The 24,247-nt window shown below is 37.9% G+C and overlaps 1 protein-coding gene across 2 annotated transcripts in view; it reads right to left on the reverse strand.

Moving 5' to 3' along the window:
* Astn2 (astrotactin 2) overlaps positions 1 to 24,247 on the reverse strand; it is a 931,927-nt gene that overhangs the window by 538,811 nt on the left and 368,869 nt on the right. For both annotated transcript variants that reach the window (XM_028779954.1, XM_028779955.1), the window contains one exon: positions 21,970 to 22,116. In XM_028779954.1, the coding sequence (XP_028635787.1) occupies positions 21,970 to 22,116 (147 nt within the window). The remainder of the gene's footprint in view (positions 1 to 21,969; positions 22,117 to 24,247) is intronic.

Consider the following 24,247-nt stretch of genomic DNA (forward strand, 5'->3'; position numbering starts at 1 on the left):
CTTTCTTTCTTTCTTTCTTTCTTTCTTTCTTTCTTTCTTTCTTTCTTCCTTCCTTCCTTCCTTCCTTCCTTCCTTTCTTTCTTTCTTTCTTTCTTTCTTTCTTTCTTTCTTTCCTTTTTTCTTTCTCCCCACTCTAGATTTCCATTAGTACTTAACTGAAAATTTATGAGTCAGATCTAATCTAGATATTGGATTTACTTTGAACTAAAATTAGTGGTTCTTAATTTTTAATATCTATCTATCTATCTATCTATCTATCTATCTATCTATCTATCTATCATTTTTGGAGTTTATGGGGATGCACATGCTAAAGCATGCAAATAGAAGGCTGGGAAATCTTTCAAGGGTGGGTTTTCTCCTTCCAAAATGTGAGGGCCAGGATAAAACTTGGGGTCTCAGCCTCAGTGGCAATAGTATTTACCTACTGAGCTATCCCATTTGGCCTAGATTATTCATTTTGGAAGGAATATAGTATGTATTGGATCCTGATCCCAGAAGCCCATTTTCTAACTTTTATAACAGAAAAAATCTTTTCCTTTGTGTTAGCTGAAAAAGAAAGGCATGAACTTAAAAATGGAGTCAGGGAGGAGCTCTGTTAGAAGCCAAAGAGGGCCACCTCAAAGCCTTGTCTAGCCCCTTATTTCTGATTATTGTAAGAAGAATAAATTTTGTAAGCTTACTAACTTCTTTGTCTGCATTTTTGTAATAAAGTTTATAGAGTTTTTGATGCCATTAAGTAAATTTCAGGTGAATTATCTATGAATAGTGTAGTCTCTGTTTTAAGATTTACAGTGCACTATTCTAGGAAAATCTACACAGTAAGAAATGTTTTTCTGTGTGTAATTAAATTTCTACCCATACACATAATGTGTATGATTGCACAACACACACACACACACACACACCACACACACACACATGCACACGCACACACACACACACACACACACACACACACACACAATCTATATAAACACAATTGACTATTTATGTGTCCTGGAATGTTTGCATATTTATGTGTCCATAAAATTCTATGAGGAACTGTGTTTTGTGTAGACAATGGCTTCTGAGTTTGGACAATAGGGTAGTCCCATTTGGGAAACTGCAAAACATTAATTTCATGTTTAAAAAATCACCTTGCTTTCACCTACTTATTCATTTCCCCTAGGTTGACATATACCGCATCCCAGTAGCTAGTCCTCTTATACACTAATATTTCACAGTATTATCTGCGGTGACTTAGAGTCACCAAAGAGTAAAGGCCGTAGGAGTGACAGCAGATCCCAAGAAGGATGCATGGTAAAAATTAGGATCAGCACATTTAGAAGGAGAACAGTCCAAAAATGTGTAGTTGAGATGTGAATCTTTATCCCAGTAAGAACTTAGTGTACACCCTTGAACCACTCTGTGTCTGCCAAGTTAGCAATGTTCCTTGATCTTTTCCTCTTCTTTGTTTCTGTCCTCATCTTGTGAGATGTGCTTCTCTCTGCTCCTCCCAAGGATCCTGCACATATGTCAACGGCTGTTGGCTAAGGCAGCTCACAATGGTGAGCACTAAGAGTAAGCATATTAGCAATTCCTCTTGGATTTGTTTCATTACTACACCATAGGTTCAAGGCAACCAAATGACTTACACCCAGGGACCTGCATGCTTTTTCCCCTCATTTTATGTGTGTGTTTGTGTGTGTGTGTGTGTGTGTGTTTGTGTGTGTGTGACCACACACTTATATATTGCTATTTTTCTCTAGATTTCTTGCCATCCACTCTCTTCTATCATCTGGAAAAAGTTTCAGAGAAAAAGGCACAGATGTTGAAACCAGCAGAGCTAGATCTAAATGGAGCCCCTTCAACTCAGCATTTGAATGGCTCTGGAAAATGATTCATATTTCTTTTCCCAGTCTCTTCCTCCAAAGGAAAGTGAAGGGCATTACCATGCAGCATTTGCATGCATGTTATAGGACTGTGTGTCCCTGACTTACTGAATACATTTGTCAGATGGAAATTTGTACTGTTACTGATGTTGATCTTTAAATGACCTTAGAAATATGAATATTATTTGCATTCTCATTCTACAGACAACAAAACCAAGGCTTCAGTACTTCACATGTACGTATCCTGAAATTCACAGATACATTGCTGGAGATTGCAAATTACAGTGCACCCAGTAATGACAATAACAATATTCAAGACTATTAGGATGCCTCCCATTCTTCTCATTTCAAGAAAAATCTGTCTGCACACTACAAGAAATGTTCTGTTTTGTTTTACTTTGTTTTTGTCAGTAGTTCAACTCTGGTTCATTCTCTAACCACTGTACTTCTGAAGATGATGACTGAAATATAAATCATACTGTGCTAGAATGAGTGCAAAGGGGTAGTAGGTGACATAACATTGTAATTGGTACTTAATATCTCCAAAGACATGTAATATTTCCAAGAGATATTTTCTGGAAACTGGACAATAACTCAAATTAATGCTGAGCCTTAATCTAATTGTTTTATGATACTACAAAAGATTACATGAGGTAAGGCTTCCAAAAATCAGAGGCTTCAACAATCATGTTGATGGAACAGCTTTTACTGTCTGGCACAGATGAGAACAGCTGCCTAAAGATGTAATATTGGTACTTGGGGCTGCATAATAAAAGAGATCTGCAGTTTATCCACTCTGTAGCATCCTTAGCTATCAGCTGTTCACCTGCTTAACCCTGCTATGAATTCTAGGAGTATTAAGGAGACAAAGGATAAAATTTTTATTTGCAGATCAAACAGAAGACTCTAGGGCTCAAGTAGGCCTTCTTGTGGCTGCGGACTTTGTTTCTAGTATATGATGCATGAAACATAAATTCATTCTTTATGTTCTCAGAAAGACTTGGTAAAGAACAGATTTAGAGTGTCCAGCTCTGCAACCAACAGGACCAAAGGTTCTCCAGCTCTGCCATTTGTTTTCCTTCATGCACACTGCCTGACTCTGTAAGCCTTGTGGCCCCTGTTCTGCGAAATGGAACAGTAATAAGTAACACATACCTCTGTGCATGATGCCCTACTGGGATGATTGTGCTTCACAAGAAAGATCAGTGGCCCAACAATACTTAGCATCTTTTCTCAGTACTGAAACATTCACACATAAAATATAAATTTATAATGTATACATAGGTATTCAGGAAAAATTCTGAAAGCATATATACACCAAAGAGTCATCAACTTACCACACAGAGTGTAGAAATATGAAAGGGGATGCGTTTTATATGTATCCCTTGCTAATATTTATCTCAAATTTGTAATAATACTGACAGTGAGTAATGTTTTCCTATTTGGAAAGCTGGGAAGGAATAAAAGTAAAGTTGAGATAAAGTTGTAGTATCGAGTATACGGTTAAGTGGCCAAGAAGAGATCATTCTCTCTTTAGGTTGGCAGAACTATATTACCAGGCTTCTGTTATAATGATGTCAAGGGATCCCAGTCAGGCCTTGGGGACTAATGGCACATTTTCTTCCTCCTACAAGTAATTTTCAGATTCTCACCTCTTTGTTCATATATTCTGAAACATTCAGAGCCAGGAACCATCTCTATTTTCACTAGACTATCTAAGGGCAAATTCTTCCTTTAATCTACAAGTGATCAATTGTGATAGCTTATATTGATTGCCAATCTGATAGGATCCCCTAACAAACAAAAACACCTCTGATTATGTCTGTGGAGAAATTGCTTCATCATGCTAATTAGGGTGGGGAGATTAAGTGTTTTAGAGTGGGGAGATGCATTCTTGGCTGGTGGTCATGGACTGAACATAAAGGAGAAATTATGAGCAATCATAGTTCTGTTTCTTCATGGTGATTACAATGTGACCAACTACCACAAGCACCTGTCCCCTTGCCTTCTCTGCTATGATGGGACATACATGCCCTCAAACAGTGAGGCCAGATAACTCTTCCTTGTTCAAATTGCTTTTGTCACAGCAACAAGACAAGTAACTTAATCCACCTGATATCTTCCCTGATGGCCTGGAAGAGACACCTTTCTTCTTACCACAATGTCATTTTCAAAGAATCTGAATTCGGTACATGTTCACTGAGTGTGCCCCATGAGAAAAGATGTGGGAATACTGAGGGCTTCTTCCATAAGAAGAGAATGAACTTTCTGCAGGAGAACCATATCCAACAAATCTTTGACAGAACATCTGTTATTATAGTGTTTAGCACTTGGCAGACAATCATTAAAACATTTTGAATGAGTATATGAATGACAAATGGTGCCTCCAGCCCACTGTCTGAAAAGTGCTGCCTTAGATGTTGTCAAATGGAAGCAAAAGAGGCAAATTGCATCGCTCCCCACCCACATTCTCTCATGGGCTTCAGTATTAGCACATGCATGTACCTTAATATCCAATACCATACTTCATTCTGCAGAAACAGCTATTCAAGATTCCGAAATCACCCAGAACTCTTTCATATCTGTGAGAGCTTACTGCCCACTTTGTGCTTCTACATATTCTGAAAATTATGAGGAAATTAATGCTTCTCTTTTCCAGAAGTGTTTTCAATAGGAATTATGTAAATGTGTGGAATGTTTTTAAGAGCAGGTGGCACTCACTTATGCTATGGCTTTAGGTATGTACATTTTCCCTTCTATGTCATAGACAAATTAGTTAGAGATAATAAAAAAGTGCCTTTGCCTGCCTTGTCCAAGATATGGAAACTTGAATCCTTAGTTCCACACTCCAGGTTCTCTACTTTTTCTCCTGCGCTATTGAGAGGATAGCACAGTGTTGTGTTTAACTAATAAATGTGCTTATTCCAATGATTAACAAATTTAGGAGCCACCACTTATGTGTCAGTCCTAGAGTTCAGTAAGTAATGGGAAGTCAGGGTGTTTATCTATTGCAAATGTGTAGTGTTATGTAGATGGGCACAATAAAAGTAGTTTCACCAACATGTACATGATTCCAATTATGAGCAAGTGCTCTGGAGGACGAAAGAAGCTCTTGTGGGTACTAAGCAATATTTGTGTGTGTGTGTGTGTGTGTGTGTGTGTGTGTGTGTGTCTGTGTGTGTGTGTATAAATGTATTCATGTGTATATATGTGTGTTTCCTGCAAGGAATACATGCTAAGTAAAGTTTCTGAAATACAAAATAGACAGAGGTGTTTTCATTCAGAACTAACAGTCTAGCAAATGATTTTAACTAAACTAGCAAATGCCCAGGACATTGGGTATATATTTATGCTTTTGCTTTCAAGTTAAATTGTCCATTTGGGGTGTTAGGAATCTGAAAAAATACACGGTTCAGTAGGCAGGCTATGACTTTGTGTTTCCATATTGAACCCTATGATGCATACATGATTTACACAACAGGAATGGGCACTATGAAAGCCTCATGAAAGAACAAATAAAGTTCAGTCAATTTCACTTGTGTAAAAAACCAGTGGATAAGTTCTTTTTCTCACTGTTGAATGCATTTAGATGATGAAGCCCTACTGTGTTTTTAGAACAAGAGAGAAAATCCAAGGTAGCATTGAAGAGCAGAAATATGGAATTAGGTAGCTAGTGTTCATGTTCTGGCCCTGCATCTAACTAACAAAATGATAACTATCCAGTAAAATGGGTTTTGGTTGCACATCTATAAAAATGTGGATAATGATCTCATAGGAACGTGGGAGGTAATATATGTAAATTAAATTTCTGTGTTTCAAATTACTCATGTTTAATGTAAATGAGGCAATATATGTAAAGTGCTTAAAACACTGCTGGACACATAATAAGTGCTTAATAAATGTTAGTGTTCTCAATACTGCTACTACCTACATATATTTGATAATCCTATCAAGAAATAAAAGAGAGTGCAGCCTTGTTCAAATAGAGTTTGGCAAAAACAAATACAATAACCAAGCCTCTTGCTTAAGCATCATATTAGCTCAAGATATTACAGCACAAACAAAAGCCCATTCTATGACTCATTTCTGCTTTGCTAATTGCCTGTTTCTGCTCTGGACCTCGGCCAGGAGTCAGTCTTTAGCCTTGCCATAGATATATCCATATCAGCTCATGTGTGTGTGTGTAAGTAGGAGTGCACAGCCCTTGCCATCTCTAAGGACTGCAAAGAAATGGCATTAAACGTGAGTGATTTGAAACAACTGAAATTTAATTAAAAACAAAATTAAAAGTTGTTCCAAGCCTGGTGCTTCAGCCAGCAAGACTCAGAGGAAATTGGTAAGTGCTGCTAATAGCTGGATCCAATTCATAGGCCTCCACAAAGAGTCAGAGGGAGCAGAGAAGATGCATACCTTTTAGATGAAACAATTAAAAATCACTTCTGAGAAATAATCATAAACAGTATCCCAGGGTAAAAAGGACCATTAGTCTATGGTGTGTTTCTCTTGGACATCCTCATTTCCATTATGGAAAAGGGCACTGAGAATTCTAGTAGCATCCTCCATGGCAACACAGAAGGACAGGGCCTTTTAGAAACGAAATTGAGCAAGTTAGAAATGGTTGAATTCCTTTGAAGAGTGTTTGGCTGTGCCAAATGCTCTCTAAAATTCTACCTGACCAAATTATTCAACCTTTGAAATTCTAGATATTCATATGGCTTAGTTTAATTCGTTTTCTTCAAGGAATAGGCCTATGAAGACCAAGGTCAGATGGAGAGTGGTCACTAAGAAGGTTAAATGCACTGAGCAGTCAATGAGATGGGTGGCAGTCTAAGCGGGGGCTGCACATTTGATCTGATCCTGAAACACGGTATTTAAAAGGAAGTTTATGAAATTACTGACTCTGAGGGACGCAGGAAGTTAGCTGAAGAATTTGAGCTATGTCTGCAAGAAAGAAGATGCAGGAAATGGTTCGGGGCAATAGAGAACTGTGGTGGGGAGAAATCAGGAACATATGACCAGAACTGGAATGGGAAAGCTTCACATGAATGTTAGCTCACAGGAGTTGAGTGGTGCAGCTCAATCAACTGCAGTGCATACAATCAGAACAGATGGTACATGTCCCTGACCATGCCCTGAGCTCTTTCTCACATCCTCAATTCTCTTGATCATGTAAAGGCAACAAAGATACCTCTTGGATAGAAGACTGCATACTTTTTTGAGCATCTCTACAATCCACTTCATTGCATCAGCACCAGTTATGATGATCATATTATTCTAGTCTTGTAGCCATTCAGTTGGCTTTAGACCGGCTGTTTCCTCTGCCTTGGCACATTTCTTTTTTCACTCCTTGATATCTGTTTAAATACTACCTCTTAAATGGGGTCTTCCCCTGATACACAGGAAGGTCAAGTGCTTTTCTTCCTCCTGGATTTAATTATATTCACTGCTACCAATGTTTACTTTGTCACTTTGAAAATCTGCTTTGATCTTTCCTTGTTGTGAAGGAAAGCAGCCTGAAGGCAGGACCAGTTCTGCCTTCTGCAGGAGATCATCTCTATTACCCCACAACACAAATGGAACATGGGAAGTTTAATGTATGAGCAAGTTCTGAATGACTAAAGAATGTATTAGGGGTAATATTCCTACCATGCTTTCTGCCATGTGAGAAGTACATGATGAGTCTTACCAGTTATTCTTAAGAATATCAGACAATATGTTTATTTAGATTCCTAGTAATGACTGGGATCTGTGTGAAGGTGGGGTAAAAGCTGAAGGGTTGAAAATGAGACCACAGGCTTCCAAATTCAAGCTTGGCGTCTTTTCAGTGACTTTGAAACATGCACTATATCTTAGATCTTAGTATGTTCTTGTTGCCTACATGGATCTTATCAAGGAGTGAGCACAGGGTATGAGGAAACCACCTGTTCCTGGGGGTAGAGCCAACAGGTGAGATGAGGAGAGGGGAGAAGCTGAAGCTTTTCCCCAAATCTTTCGCATTTTGTCCTCCATTTCTTACAGAGAGAAGCTTTGCGTTTAGGTTACACTTAAGTTGTCTAAGAGGTTTTTTAGGGCAACCTCGGTGGGAACATCCTTAGCTATCTCCTATCTTGGTCCTTACAGAGCTTTGCAACCATGAAGGTCATGTTCACTTGGCCTGTTAATATTTGAGGTTTAAAAATAAAATTGCAACAGTGACTGTAATCATAGTAGTGCTACTGAATATTTCAGACTTATCTTATGCATTTATTTATCATCTTAAATGGTAAATGGCTGTATATATACAATTACTATTCCATGCTGCCCACTATGAAAAAATGTAGTGGTTATAAAATGAGAAGAAACAAATCTGTACTTGAAGGTAGTGCATTTTTAGCATGAAAACATTTTATAAGAGAACATCATCAGCCTTGGAGTTTAAATACATAGGACGCTTTGTGGGGGGCAAGATCAAGGATGTCCATTTTAATCTGGGCATCACAGAGAGTTGTTTACTGAAGTTCCACATGAGCTGCATGAGGAACATAGTGTCTAGGTGGAGTGTAGGGGCTAGCGGATTGATTCACGAGAAAAATATTATTTGCAAAGGAGAAAAAGAGAATCCAAGCTTTCAGGAAATATCCATTTTATGCAGCTGGAGTATGTGAAGCAAAGCATTATATGTGGAAAATCACAGAAGAGACTGAAGATGACTTCCTGTTCTAATAGTCTATAATTTAGAAAATTGCCAAGCTAGTTTCTTGGCAGTATGCCTACCATGTGCCTTCACCCCTCCGCCCATCTGCTCCCTTTTTAAGGTGGTAGAAGCTGCCATTTTAATTGATTCCATATTTCAAATATGACATCAGGTCCCTAGGTCTCCTCTTAGACTTCTGATTCTAAGATAATACCAGTGCCTAGAAAACTAGTTTTAAATCTCTTCAGGAAGTATCTATCTCTGGAAGTTTCATATTTGTGGGTAAGGTCAGCACCTGCCCAGGTTCTGAGGACTGAGACTCTCTCCATCCTCCAACCTGGTCCAAATACTGTGGTAAGATAATATTCCAACCATTCAAATACTCAGCAGAGCAGTCTTCAAATATCTCACAAATTAATTTTGCTCACACAGTGCATTGACATCTTTTACTAATAATTTTCAGCCATGAAGGGCTTTAAAGGTCCTAATACTATGTGTTCTTCATAGTTGCTTACATTTTTTCTTTGTCTTGATTTCACTCATTTCCTTCTAATGTGGTCAAGGGGTTGGCATCTGATTCTTGATCATATAAAAGGAAGATGGTTCATGAACAAAATCAATAATAGCAGATTCTGGAAACTATCCTATGACAGGCCTGGCACTTGCAGCTAGTGACCATGCATTCTTGACAATTACACTGAATTTTGTTATATTTGGATCCTCATATTTCCTGAGGAAGAGGCTGGAGATAAGATTTAAAGCCACAGACTCTGGCATTTGTGCTTTAACTTTTGACTACCAACCTAGCAGCCTGCAAAAGGGATATTATTCGATGTGCCTTCCTCTTCCATTGGACATGAATTTACAGTGATGGGGAAAGAATCTGGGCCTTCTGCATGCTCGGCAAGCACATTACCACTAAGCTCTATTTCAGTACTTCCCTTGATATTTTTCCACTGATACCTAAATGTCCTGGCCCTCAAGAATCAAGGCACATGGCATAACCGCAGTGGCTCTTGTCCCTCTGGTTCTTTAAATGCAATCAGTTTGCTGTTTCCTTGTTCTAGCTCTAGCTGTATACCACTCCTTTATTTTTATTCTAGGCTCTGATGCCCCTGTTCAGACATTATCATATGGAGCGATTACAGCAACACCCTGCTGGCAGAACTGCTAGCTTCATATTTTTATAGTCTCAAGCCCCTTTTACACAGTGGCCGGTTATTCCACTAACCTTAGGAATCTGGGGCTTTGTATGAAAGAAGTCCTCTCTCTGCCTTTAAAGTAGCATTGTTAGAAATTTACTAAATACACACACACACACACACACACACACACATCAAATAAGACTACTCCTTTAATTGGTTTATTATGTCTTTTCCCCATTTTACAGATGAAGATAATTCTAAAGCAATTAAATTACAACATGAAGGCCATATAGCTATAAACATTCATATCCATGTAGTAAATGCAGGGATTTCTATAGCTTAGACTTAGCCAAATTAGATAATGAGTAAGTAATTGTTGATCAGAAAAAGAAATTCAGATCGTTTAACAAAGGAAGGCAACTTAGAATAGGGAAGTGGTGATGATGGTGATGCTGATAAAAAGTAACATTGCCAGTGCTTCCTGCTGGCAGAACATTGTACTGACACCTTTCTTGCTATCTCATTTAATTCCCACAATTCTACAGACTAAGAAGTGGGCTACAAGTATAACTTTCATTGGTTACATCAATGAGTTGAGAAATCCTACTGATGGCATTGAATCAAGGTATGTCTAACTCTAGAGTGTGAACTCTGAATAACATGTGTGTGTGTGTGTGTGCTTTTTTTGTGTATGTGGGGTGTGAGTAAATGATTGCCTGAATTTATGTCTATGTACCTTTTGTGTGCTTGCTGCCAATGAAAACCAAAAGAGGGTGTCTGATCCCCTAGACCTGGATAGTTGGGAGCTATCATATGGGTATCAGGAATTGAATTTTAGTCCTCTAAGAAAGAGCCAGTTATTTTAACAACTACTGATTCATCTCTTCATCTGTCTCTGTCTCTCTGTCTCTCTGTCTCTCTGTCTCTCTGTCTCTCTCTCTCTCTCTTTCTCTCTCTCTCTCTCTCTCTCTGTGTGTGTGTGTGTATGTGTGTGTGTGTAAGCGTAATGTATGTGTGTATGTAGTATTTGTTTTCATCCAGGAATTCATGGATGTGAGCAAGCCAGAGGCTGGTGTCAGGTATTACCTTCTAGCTTATTTTACTTTATTTTTCTAAGCAAGTCTCTCACTAATGCCAGAGGTCATTGGTTTTGTTAGCCTTGCTTGCCAGACAACTCCAAAGATCTTTCTGTCTCTGCCTCTCCCTCAACTAATGTTACAAATGCTAATAACCATGCTTGGTTTTTATATGTGAGTGTTAGGGATCCAAACTCAGGTCCTCATGGTAAATTGCCAGTCACTTTATTCACTGTGTCATCATCTTCCTAGTTCTTCCTTTTAAAAAGTATTTTATCATACACAAATTGTACACAGTAATGGGTTTCATTGTGACCTTTTCTTGCCTGTACACATTCTTTTAAACACTCCTTTTATGTTGGTCTCACAGTTTTCTCTCCCTCTACACCATTCATTAGATAATAAAATGTCTAGTGGCTCTACCATAGCCACCTTTAGGCTAGAAGTTGAATACTGGGCCTGTGTGTTATCTCTAGTGCTCAAACACATGACTAACGTAAGAAAGGCCTTAGATTTGAGCTCCAGAAAGATAAATATGGGGCTTCTCTCTTAGGATGGCTCTCTCCTGAGCCCCAGCCTCCGTACATTTTTTTTTAAACCTGGGTTTACCACACCTTCCCTCATGTTGCCCCCTTTATCTGGAAGACAATTTATCTTGTCCTTACCCTTCCCATCTCATTCCTAAAATAAATATAGGTCTTCACTCTAAATCCCTATCCATCCTATTTCAGTTAATGGGGTAAGACCTAAGTCCCTCTGTCCAATGGTAAATACCCACTCTTCTCTGTCAACCTTGATGAATCTGGTTTTGTGACCCACTGACTTCAGTTGTTATAGTCCTTAAATATGCCTTTCCCAAAGCCCACCAAAGGATGATGTCATTGAGTGTAGGAATAACACTTACTAAGCAAGAACTTTTGAGAATATTTATGCATTTCCCTAATTTATCTTCATCACTTCCCTGTAAGGGAGAAATTCATGGTTTTATTCTTAAAGATGATGCCAGTGGTGACTAGAAGAGGTATCAAGACCCATTCACAACACATTTAGTAGGTGGGAGGGTATAGATTTGACTCCTATGGATGGGTTTTTACTCTGTAGCTCATGTTCTCTTCACCATCTCATCCACCTTTAATGCTTGCTTGTTACATCTGAACTTTTCACAAAATTTGACTTCATATCCGGAGCTCAGCAAATTTGAAAGTCTGAATTTACTCTAAAAGTTCAAATGTGAAGCAGAGTTAAAATAAAGGAAGGCATAGCCAGGAGCATCCTGGTGGCCAATGACTGAGGGGCAAGTCTGATGACCAGCTGCCCAGGGTATTAGCAGAGATTCCAGAGTTACCAACAGCTTTGGGGAATCCTAAAGCTGAGCAGCTGAAGATATACTTGCTTTACATAACCCAAAGGGGGAAGCTGAGGAAGAAAGCAAAATAGCAAGGCTTTGCTGGGTATTGAGAGCTAGGTGGGGGATGCACAGGTTGTAATTATTCCTCTCATCTCATAATCTCCCTTTGCAAAACACTGCATGCTTCACCCTCCCATACTCTCACTGGCACTGAGGATGCTGAAGGTCCCTTGGCATCTGGAGCTGAGAACTAGAGATGGGGATATATCTTCTCCACCAGAGTCACTTCCCACAACTTTCTTTTTCATCCAGACAGCATTGGGAGCTTGCAGTCCCCAGAGAAACTTGGCTGTGATCCTTCTAAGCTTTCTTCAAATGGCAATTTGTGGGCTGTGGGAAGTTTGTTCAGCTGCCTCTGCTCTCAGCATCGACACCAGGGACTATCTGGCTACACGGATTGACTTGAACCATCTTGAAGAGACAAGACTAGGAACACTAACATGATACTAATAGGAGATCTTACTCCTCATAGCATAAATGAATATTTTTAAGTTGACCCACAAATGTACATGTGTATGAGGTACAATGTAAATCCTTAACACATGTAAGTACTGTATACTGATTAATTCAGGGAAGTTATTACTTCAGATTTCTCACCAAAAGTGTTTATCACTTCTTTTGATTTAAAAATAGCCAACATCTTTTCTTTTAATCATTCTGAAAAAAATGGAATAAATTCTTGCTAATCATATTACTACAGTATGTTATAGGAAACTAGAGCAAAATCCTCCTCTTTAATGACATGCTCATATGCAATGAACAATCATTTCTCATCTTCTTGTCCCCTTCCATCTCCAGATTCCAGTACTCAGCACTCTACTCTTCTCTTCTGTGAGATAATGTATTTTTAGCTTCTATATGAGTGGGAAGATATGTTGTTTGTCTTTCTGTGCTTAGCTTATTTTACATATTATAACGTCCTGCAGGTTTTAAATTCTAGTGTTTCTCCTACTTTCAAAATGACTAACACATCATGGATTCTTGGATTTCTCCCATAATTTACAATGAAGATACTGTGTTCTGGAAAGTAGACATTTACCCAGAGTCATGAAATACTTATGGAGGTACAGCGATGACCATGGTTGAGTTTGTCTTAGTCACTGAATGATGCTTCCTGAAAATTGGGGTGATGTTATAATATATCCAAGGTCTCAAAGGAAGGAGTCAGTATTGGGTTTAGATCCCACCTCTTTTTGGGTTACATAACATCCTTGACCTTGCTATGTGTTCCCTTGGTTTTGTCATTCAGTAGCTCATTTCTGCATCAATGCTAGGAAATTATATACATGTTAACATGAAATTATTCTTTCTGTATATATGATGCAAAAGGAGTTAAATGACATCCTTATTATCATATGGCCTATGTAAGTTCACACAGACCTTACATTGTAAGTGGACATAGTTTATAAGGTTACACAAATAAATGAGGTAATGCTTTGCAAAGCATTTAGCACAGAGAAGGGTGCTTAACAATAGTTCTATAAATGATTCTCACTACTAGTAATATTGTTATTGCAATTATGAAGACATTTCCACACAAAGCCTACACAAATGCAGAGACATGTCCTTTCCCCTTACTGTGAAGCATGCTATCAACCCTAGTCCGCTAGGCAAGCTGCAGTGGTTTAAGACCTAGCTTGGATAACATATACTATCAGCACCTCCCTCAGCAACATCAGTTATCCATAGCTCAATGTTTTAGCTATCCTTAATGTGCTTCTTCAACAGCATTCAGTCAGACACATCATGAAAGGACTTACACACTATATTTCATGTTCTTTTTGCCACTAAACTGGGAAATTCCAGAGTTTGGATTTATTCACTGCTACATCCCTAGTATATATCATAGAGAAGGTGACATGGAAAAATGTGATGACCAGACAGAAACTAGGAGAAAGAGAAGGAGAGGAAGGAGGAGAGAGGAGGGAAAGCATGTGTAATGATTTGAATGAATAAAGTAACAGTGACTGTCAGGACTTAAAGCACTTGGTTTACTCTTTTAAGGTGAGAGAAGGTAAGCTCTCCCTCATGGTTTTTTACTTACATAGATTTATGCATGAAGACTCTATGTCAAGCCTTACGTTGTGTTTATAAGGAGGAAAAGATAAGCAAGTAACAAGAAGAGGCACCATTTTCTTGTTGTTATACTTCTTAGAGTTGGCAAAGAGAATTCAAAAATATCAGGTGACTGACACTTTCTCTGATCAGAGTTCCCCAACGTTGTGTTCAAACAAGGCAAGGGGAAGTTGGGTGGTGTTATAATATACCCAAGGTCTCAAAGGAAAGAGGCAGCATTGGGCTTAGATCCCACCTCTTCCTGGGTTACATAACATACTTGACCTTGCTATGAGTTATCTTCATTTTGTCATTCAGTATCTCATTCCTGCATCATTTGCAAACACCAAACTACTAATGGTGGCTTCTACCCATAGGAACTTGATTTCTATCTCATGAGAGCTCCCAATCCACCTTCTATCCTTGCAGTCTAAAATGAAATGCAGACTTATGTTTAAAACAACTGGATATGATTATGTGATAAAATGGAATCTTACTATCCCTTGCAACCACTCTCTGTCCCCCAATTCCTAGGAACATTTTTTTTTAACTCAGACTGCTACCAAAACACAGAAATTAGTCTCTAATTGTGGATGTCAAACACAGTTTTATCCTTTGTAAGGAAGGAAATTAGTAACAATTCATTCTGGTTGGAAGCCAAGCTAACATCTTAGTATAGAGTGTCATTAAAACACTCAATCCCACTGGCTGTTGTGATAGCTATAAAGGCTTGAACATGTTCAGCTGCTTAGAATGGTTTTCCTAGATTTGTTCTTCCTGAGGCCCCTTGTCACATTTAACCTGGAGATCAGTTACTATTTAAGGAAGAAATGGCTTGAAGTGCAATTTTTTTTCCTTCTACGTTTTAGCAAATTTAGACTTTCTTAATGAAGAGGTTTGCAAAAAAAAAGAGTCCACTCTAGGGGACATTCAGAGCTTGCAGCATCACTGCCAAGCCATTGCTGAGCAAGTTTCCCATTAATATAAGAAAAAGAAGGAGAGGGAAAAAAAGCGTTCACAGTTTATAATTATATTACCAGTTTCATTACAGATCTCATTTTAATTCTGACTGAAACCTAGCCTTGCCTTCTTCCTGTACTTGCTCACGTATAGTTATTAAGTCTGGGTTGAAGTTCAACTTCTGCTTGGTTTCAGCATATTAATGTGGTTTATTGGTATTTCATTGCCTCCTCCCCTATGGGCACACTGAATCTCAGCTCAATTTATATTTTTCACTCTTTCTGGGCTCCAAGATAAACCTTGTTTCATTTCTGAGTCAGGGTTGGGGTGTGAGTTTGATTGAAGTTGCTTATCTTTGGGGATGAGTGCAGAAACTGTAGGGAGGGAAGTCAATCACAGAAGAGGTAACCTTAAATTTCTGGCACTTAGATTCTTGAGGTGGTAAATCTCAGGGCATCAGGGTCTACCTGCAACCCCTGCAAGGTCTATTGCATATTTACCATGTCAGAGTGTCCATTAGCCACTATAATAGACTTTGAACATGAGCATCCTGTCTCCCTTTCTTTGGGGAAAATTTAAGTCTATTCATTATAATCATTTAATTTTTTTTTTTTTTTTACTAAGCAAATGTTTTAGGGTAAGAGACACCTGTCCAAAGCACTGCTGTAGGTGCTAAGCACAATGTATAAAACAAATATTATCTTCTATGGTTTGCAACCAAGTGGGGCAGACTGAAATTAACCGAAGTATTGTACAATCACAAATAGAAATACTTTTAATAAAGGAATAAAGGAAAGTTGAAGGAGAACAAGTAGCAAAAAAAAATCTATAGCAAGCTGAGTTGGAAAAGGAAGTCAATTTACAGTTCAGCTAATGTGATACACTGGGGCAAGTAGACACAGTGACACGTGCAACAGTCCCAAAACCCAAAAACCTGGCCTCAGAGTGCCAGAAAGGGCATGTTCAGTTTGGATGATAAAGGACAATGGAAGTCATTGAACTCTTTTCTGAAAAGCGTAACTTCAGAGATTTTTTTTCTTAAAATAGAATAATTTTGAGTTTTAAAAAGTGGAGTTTAGAGTCTAGTTTTAATGCAAGAGACAAGTCTTGAGGGTAACACTGCCATTTCTGTGACACACAGGCAGCAGTTTGGAGACAGATTGTCTTCAGAAAAGCAAGAATAATATCGGTGCATAGAATACTCACTGACGTGAAGAGCATTTTATGTGTATGTAATGAAGGTGAGAGTATAAAGCAAGGAAAGTCGTTTGAGCTTTGAAATGGGAGGAGTGCATATCATTAAAGCGAGGAGCATTGTTTCTCACATAGAATAATTAAGAGGTCAGGGTTTGGAGAGCAGCAGACAGAAACAAGACAGTCCCCTTGTCTAACTAACATTAAGTCTGTGCAGATGAGTTAAGAATGAAAAAGGCAGAGGCCATATTTTGCAGCACTTCCACCAATTAACCTGCACCATGATGTGCCTTTGAACATCTGTGATTAACACTGAACATTTTAAAACAAAGCCTGGGATGAGTCCAGAGAACAGGGTACCTGAGAAACTACTTTTTAAAACAAATTTCTTGGCAGCTTGTGGCTAAGCAGTCACTTTCAGTGTGGTGTAATTTTCCCTTCTCAGGACTGAAAGTACTCCTCCCAAGAATTCAAATCACAGCAACCTAGCTCTGCAGCCAATTATGAACCTCGTCCTTTGTTAAAGTCACGAAGCTGGATATTACCTTACCCTCTTGAGTTGAAAGAAAAGACAAAACGGGCTGAGGAGAGCAGAAAAATTCAGAGAGGATTCATTGTAAACAAATATGTGTTCAAAAACATCCACAGTGTGGCATGCCAATAAACCACAGCTTCCTGATATGTGGGCATTTATACTTGATTTTCCAGGCTCAGAACGAACACTCAGACTTTAAATAGCTCAGTCATAAGAATCAGAGGAGACTTGACAATTAATTATCTTACTTCATCCAACATGATGAGGTTAATAGTTCAAATTGAACTGAATAAAAGTATATTTTAACATAGGTATATTTCTATAATAACCATATTTGTATGAATTATAGTTTTATTCAAATATCTCATGTGTGTGTGTGTTGTGTATTTCTGTGTGTATGTGTTAGAGCTAAATTCATGACTTTGATTAGGAAAATATACTACAGACACTCTGTCTTCCTAACCTCACACATAAGAATCTTTCATTATTTCTTAGAGTCATAAAATAATGGGTGACAATCAGAGATGAAATATTAAAGACAAAATAAAATATTGTAAAAATATTCAAAAATGAAGTGGTTTGAAAATTTAGGTTCTGATAAGATGGTTTCTAATGAAGCAGAATATATTTTTAATCCAACTCATGCCTTCTCCTCACTTCTATGACTTCATGAAGTCGGGTCATCTGTTCTCGCAGGTTCTCTGTGATGGGGACTCATTACCTTGCAATGAACCCCTTCTCATATTAAGAAAACATTGTTACTACTACTAGCATTTATATGACTTATTGAACCATTACTAGGTCTTCTGTTTTCAGCTAAGAGCTTCATGGGCATTATTTCATTTACTCTGCACAATAATTTTAGGTGATAAATATGCTATTATCCCCAATTCATAGATAATGAAACTTAAGCTTAAGAACTGTAGGAAGTAGGTACAAGGTCACACGGTCAACAGCAGAATAAGTCTTTACCAAACCACGCCTCTACTTTCCATACTCAGAGTACTACATTTGCCTTCTGTGATCTCCAAGAGCTGGCCCTTTCAACACTGTTAATCCTTATAGTAGTTTATTTAATGGAAGTTTGGTGAATGGTAGGATATAGAACTGTGGTAAAAGAAAAATGAAGCTTTTATATTTTCTCCCCTTCTATATGGTATTTCTTCACTCTTCCAGATATGCAAAATTAAAATGATAAATTCTGCCTTATGATTTTGGTCCAAGTATCGAATGAAGTCATCTCAGTAAATTGAGCTGTACATGAGTGATATGTATAACAAATATATTTGATAATTTTAGTTTCCCTTCCAGTACATACACAATCCCTGATGAAGGAACCTACTCTAGAGGGCAACTACCTTATATAATTAATCTAAATATATTATCCATTCACATGGAGTCTCTTTTACTGAGTTTTCATATTGAATAAAAAATAATAAAAGTTTTGATGGAATCAAATGACCTGTAACTACAATATATTCAGGTGGCATTATTGAGAGGTCAAATATTGTTAGAAGAGATAAGTCAATGTTCAGGGAGTGCACCATTTCAGGATGCGTATTGCCCCTTCTGCTCTTTGTTTGCCTCCTAGTTGTCATAAGACAAGGAGTTTTGATCTGCCATGTCTTTGTACCATGATGTCACTGTTTTGCTAGAGACATGAAACAACAATGTCAAGTGTTTCTGAGTAGAAATTACATAACCACGAGGCACAAACTATCTTCCTTCCTTTAACTTACAGCCTTAGACATTAGTCATAATCATGAAAAAATAAACATACAGCATATCTTTCAAAATTCCATCAAGGTATCTTTTCATTCTCAGAAATAATAATTCCCAGATTTCGCCTCCAGAATCTGGTTAACTATTTCTTGGGGGGATTATTAGACATGTGCAGATGTCTTATAGATAGCATCCAGATAAAAACACTAAATAATAAGCTAATGTGCAGATTTGTTACATTTCTTCAGTGTGCATTAGTGGACAAAAGGCACTGTGGTCTTGAAGAAATCTGGAGGGGGGAGTAGATAATGGGGTGAGACTTTTAAAGGCTTGGATAAAAACTGTGTCAGTATCCATTGCTCTTGCCAGCTGGGGTCTAGACAAGTGCTATGTCGCCTTGACCTTTTCCCTATAATGGGCATTAAGCATCAAGTATAACTATACAGGAACACAGGGTCAGAATTCATTTTCTCCTGAAGACGGGACACATTACTCAGCCCCAACTAATATTTCAGTACCACAGACAGCTCAATGGATAAGTTTGGCTGAAAGCTCTCCCTGCTGAGAAAGGTACACTACCTTGGCATCTGAGAGGTACAGTGGGAAAAGGATGAAAGCTGCCATAGGAATATGGTCTTTAGGAGACATGGTTTCAACTGAAGCTCCTTATAGTTGACATGAGCTGTTCTGACAAGCTTTGTAGTGATTTTACCCACCATGTACCCAGCCATTTTAAGGAAAGGCTACATATAATCTAACTGTATAAATACATCTAAAATATCATTAAACTGTACACCTGTTATCTGTATTTATATAGTTATGACAGATTATTGTGCACTTATGATTATCAGTGCTAACTGATGACAGTAGTCCAGGAAAATAGACATTATCATTGCCTCTTGCTCCTTCTCCTGCTATGTAACAGCCTTCTTTCTCTAGGAACTACAGTTAATACCCTGTTGAACCACACAGCACATAAATGATATATTCTTTCTCTTCTCTATTTCAGGGCAGACTGGCTTTTATTTATCAATGAATGAATCCCTGTTCATTATCTGTCATCTGTGATTGGTAAGGACCATGCTGAACTATTATTGAAGGGATGAGATGAGAAACACATTCAGAGATATTGAGATATAAAAACTTGAGGATAACTCGAGGACACGTTCTCTCTGTGTCTTGAAGAAACAGACACAAAGTTATCCTCATGACTTCATGTACTGCCTGAACTTAGTATTCCTGCTGAGAGAAAATGGATTATGACGACACGTTCATCTCTAGAATTCAGAAAGTCAGTTCCACTTTGTAGGGGACCAAGTTCCAGTTTCTGAATTTTCTTTAACTTTTCCCTATAGGGGGGCAGTATTGTATTTTGGCCACCAAACTTCTCTGCATGTTTCTAGGTGTCCCCTTTACTTTTCAATTACCTAGATGCATTCTGTCTAAAAATTTTGATAACCACCTAGAAGAAGGAGGTATCATGTTCATAGTATACCTATGAGTCAAACAGACTTATCATCCCAGTTTTTAATATACAAAGACTCAGTCTATGAAAGGCAAAGTAGATGAAGTAACAAACATTTGATGTAAGTCTTATATCATCTCTAAGCCTGAGCACATTGCCATCGAACTGTTTTACCCTAGTGTTGAGTAATTTATCTTGTTTTCTACACATGTACAGACCAATAACTAAAGTTTGTGTATCTCTACCTCGTAAAATATAATAGCTAATGGGTAATGACAGGTGATTGGGGGTGAGTGTGTGTCTGGGTTTGGGGTAGGCCATTCAAAGTGCTTTTTTCCAGTTTATGTTTGTCATTCCTGTCATTCCATCATAATTTTGCAGCCACTCATGGACTCTGGAAATTGATCTAGCCCTGAGCTCCATGAAACCAATTATGTATATTTTTTATAAATTCGGTACTTTCTCTCTCTCTCTCTCTCTCTCTCTCTCTCTCTCTCTCTCTCTCCCTCTCCCTCTCCCTCTCCCTCTCCCTCTCCCTCTCCCTCTCTCTCTCTCTCTCTCTCTCTCTCTCTCTCTCTCTCACACACACACACACACAGACACACACACCTTGTCTTATATTTACATATAATACAATAGGGATGAAACAGGAGATTTTTATATAGATTTAAAAAATAACTGACACTCATAAAATATGTACAGTGGCAGCCACAAGTATACTTTATCATCAACATAATTCAGGTTGTATATATGTTATTTTATTACCAACATAATTCAGTTTGTATATATGTTAAAAGTGTGAATAACTAAATTGATTTACAGAGAAGGGGAGATTTCACAGGACAGTCTTCTTGTCCTGCAGATGTTCTGCACAAAAGGATTCTAGTCAAAGGGAAACATCGCCTTCAGTTTATCTTTAGTTGTGTGTAGACAATGCTACACCCAGAAAGCTTCAGTAGATAATCCTAAACCCATGGTCATATATATGTCCTTGGTTGAACTCAGTGGGCCACAAAGAATAAAAGACATGAATGGATAGAAAAACTTGTAGGAAGGAAGCAGTTTGTCGGTGGTGGGAAGTGAGAGTAAATAGGCTACATCTTATACATGACTAAAAATATCAAAGAATGTATTTTAACTATTAAGAACTAAAATAGAAATTAAGTAAAGTGGCATACTCATGTTAAACTTTAGCACATTTGCAGTAGTAAGGTGAATAGAAAAGTTTGGGGAGTAGGGGCCTGCACACCCCTCTGGAGGAAACAAACTACATGGACATTTTTAGAGGGCACTTTAGCAATAGGCATCAAGCATCTTAATCAGTTCCTTGGACACATTTTGCTAATGACCATGGTGACTACAGTGTCTCATTAATTCAATTTAATTGGCTGAAGAATAAATGGTAGAATTTTCCAAGACACTTGTAAAGCACAGTTATAGGGAACAAGATACGAACATTCCCTAGACCATTCAAAAATTCTAGTAAAACTCAGACGATTTTCCTTGTCATATGCTTTTAACTATGTAATACCATTTGCACAGCATCTTTAATTTGAAACAGGATTGAGAATCTTGATCAAGCTCTTAGATTTTTTTTCAAGGAGCCCAGTCCTTCTTCACTATTTTTTTTTTAAATCCTTTAGTTAACAAACCTTATCCTTATACACATAACAAAAGTACCCTTTCATTTAATTCTAATAATCAGGCATTTAAAGTAGTAGTGCTTCTTCTAGAGCCATGGGATTCACCTTTGTTCCCGTACTATACATTAAAGAATTCTGAAATTATGCCATGCGTAGTGATATAGATCACTGCAGTACAACGTGATAAGTATTTGTGGATTATTGTCAATGCTGGGCTCTTACCGTCTGCAATGAAGTGTTCAGGCACATGCAAAGTCACCTTCACGGTAAGTGGACAGGACATCTGGTTGCCACACACCATGGCCAAGATGCAGGAGCTCACAGCAATCAGTGTTAAGGCTGTCTTGTTCACAGGGCTTTTCAGTAAACCTGGAAAACACATACATAAAAATATTCTGTCAGGTGAGAATATAGAGATATAATGAATGTAGTCGATCCTCTAGTTCCCTAGTGTGAATATTAGCCAAGGAAAAAAAGGAAAGGAGGGAGGAAAGGAAAGACAGAAAAGCAGACATTAAATTGGGTTGGGACTAAGTTGTTGGGTATTTGAGAAGATTTGGGGAAGAATTGGGATGGACATGATCATGTTTCTTTGTATAAATGTGCAAAATTATCAAGAACAAAGAGTAATTAATAAATAAAATATGAAGTTACATTTATGACAGAGAGTTTAGGTAGGACAAACCAGATTTTCTAACCTCTTATTAGGTTTTCTCTTAAACAAAATAATCTTGATGTTTATTTTGGTAAATAACAAAAGAAAAGAAAAAGAAATAAAGAAAAAGAAAAAAGAACAAAAGAAAGGGAAATAGAAGGGAAGAAAAGGAATGAAGGAAGGTAGGAAGGAAGGTAAGAAGAAAGGAAGGAAGGAAGGAAGGAAGGAAGGAAGGAAGGAAGGAAGGAAGGAAGGAAGATAAATCAGCTTCTAAATCTTGACAATAATCCCATTCCAATTTAAATTGTCATTGTTGATAATGATGGTATAGTATTAAATTCTCTTTACAAAGTAAATGAAAAGATATCATGTGGTTCCATTTACTAAGAGGTAGCAGAACAAGTGTGTTCTTTGAGGATGATTCTGGATTCAAATTTCACTCTTAGCCATTCTTACATCTTGGATTTAGAATGTTACCAGAATGCCTACATAATGGAAACTTGATTTCCCCAATTCATCTAGGTTCCAAAGTGAGATTAAAAATAAATGATGGGATTATAAGCAGTCTGTTCCCATTAACTGATAAATGATATTATTCATGACTTCATAGTTGGAGGAACTGCTGGGATAGAGGTGAGGACCCAGGTAGAGAAAACATGTCATGCAGTTGGAATGTGCTAGATGGATGTTTCTTGTCCTTGGCCCCTTCTTTCCACTCTACTGTTCTCTTTGATTCTCAGCCACTATGAGATCCAGAAACAATGGAACTAAAGAAGTATCAGCCAAATCTTCTGAAACCAGAATGAAAACTGTTCTTTAAGTTTATTGTCTTGTGTATTTCCCACTGTAATGCAAAGCTGACTAATCCATCCCTTACTGGCTGTTTGAATTGCTTCATTCTTCAGACCTTTATTCCAAGGGGTGCCTGATAGTTTGTGTCCACTTAACACAAACAAGTCACTTGGGAAGAGAAACTCTCAATTGAAGAGTTTCCTCCATTAGATCATACTAGGGGCCTTCTATAATGATATTCTTTGTTGTTTATTAATAGAGAAAGGCTTAGCTCACTATAAGCTGTGCCACACAGGGATGGGTAGTCTTGAATTATAAAAGGAAAACAGCTGAGCAAGACAGAGAACGCAACCCAGCAAAGAGTATACCCTTGTGGGCTCTGTTTAAGGTCCAGGTTCCAGATTCCTACCTTGAGTTTTTCCCCTGACTTCCATACATGATGGACTATAGTTAATAAACTGAACTAGATTTTTTTCCTTCATAAGTTGTTTTTGTTCATAGTTTTATCACACCAGTAGAAAGCACCTGGGATACATGCTGAGCATAATATCAAATATCTCATAGGATTGCCATGATGATTACATGATGGTACATATATAAAGCCTGTCATAGAGAAATATTTCATAGTCAGAAACTGTTTAACAATTTCATCAGGATGGATTGGAAACTTAATTTGTAAAACATGCATATCACAGAATAAGAATAGCCCCTGTTCATGACATTGGAAATGGCCAGGACAGACAGAAAGTTGCTTGCTTTGAGCAGAAAGACCTGAATTTAAACTCTAGAACACAGATTTTGAAAATTCCATCATGGTAGTATACAATTGTGATCCCAGGTTGGGGAAGAAAGAGGAAGGCAGAGTCCCAGAGGTCAAAGTCAACAACTTTAAGCCTATGAGGCAAGTTCTAGAACAATGAAAGACCACATCTCAAGAAGGTTGATAGCCTCTGAGGAACAACTGTGGTTGACTTCTGGCTTTCATTTGCATGATCACATGAGTATATGTCCATCCAGATCTAAGTACACACACACACACACACACACACACAC

The sequence above is a fragment of the Grammomys surdaster genome, unplaced genomic scaffold, assembly GCF_004785775.1.
Source record: "Grammomys surdaster isolate TR1022 unplaced genomic scaffold, NIH_TR_1.0 363, whole genome shotgun sequence".
Lineage (NCBI taxonomy): Eukaryota > Metazoa > Chordata > Mammalia > Rodentia > Muridae > Grammomys > Grammomys surdaster.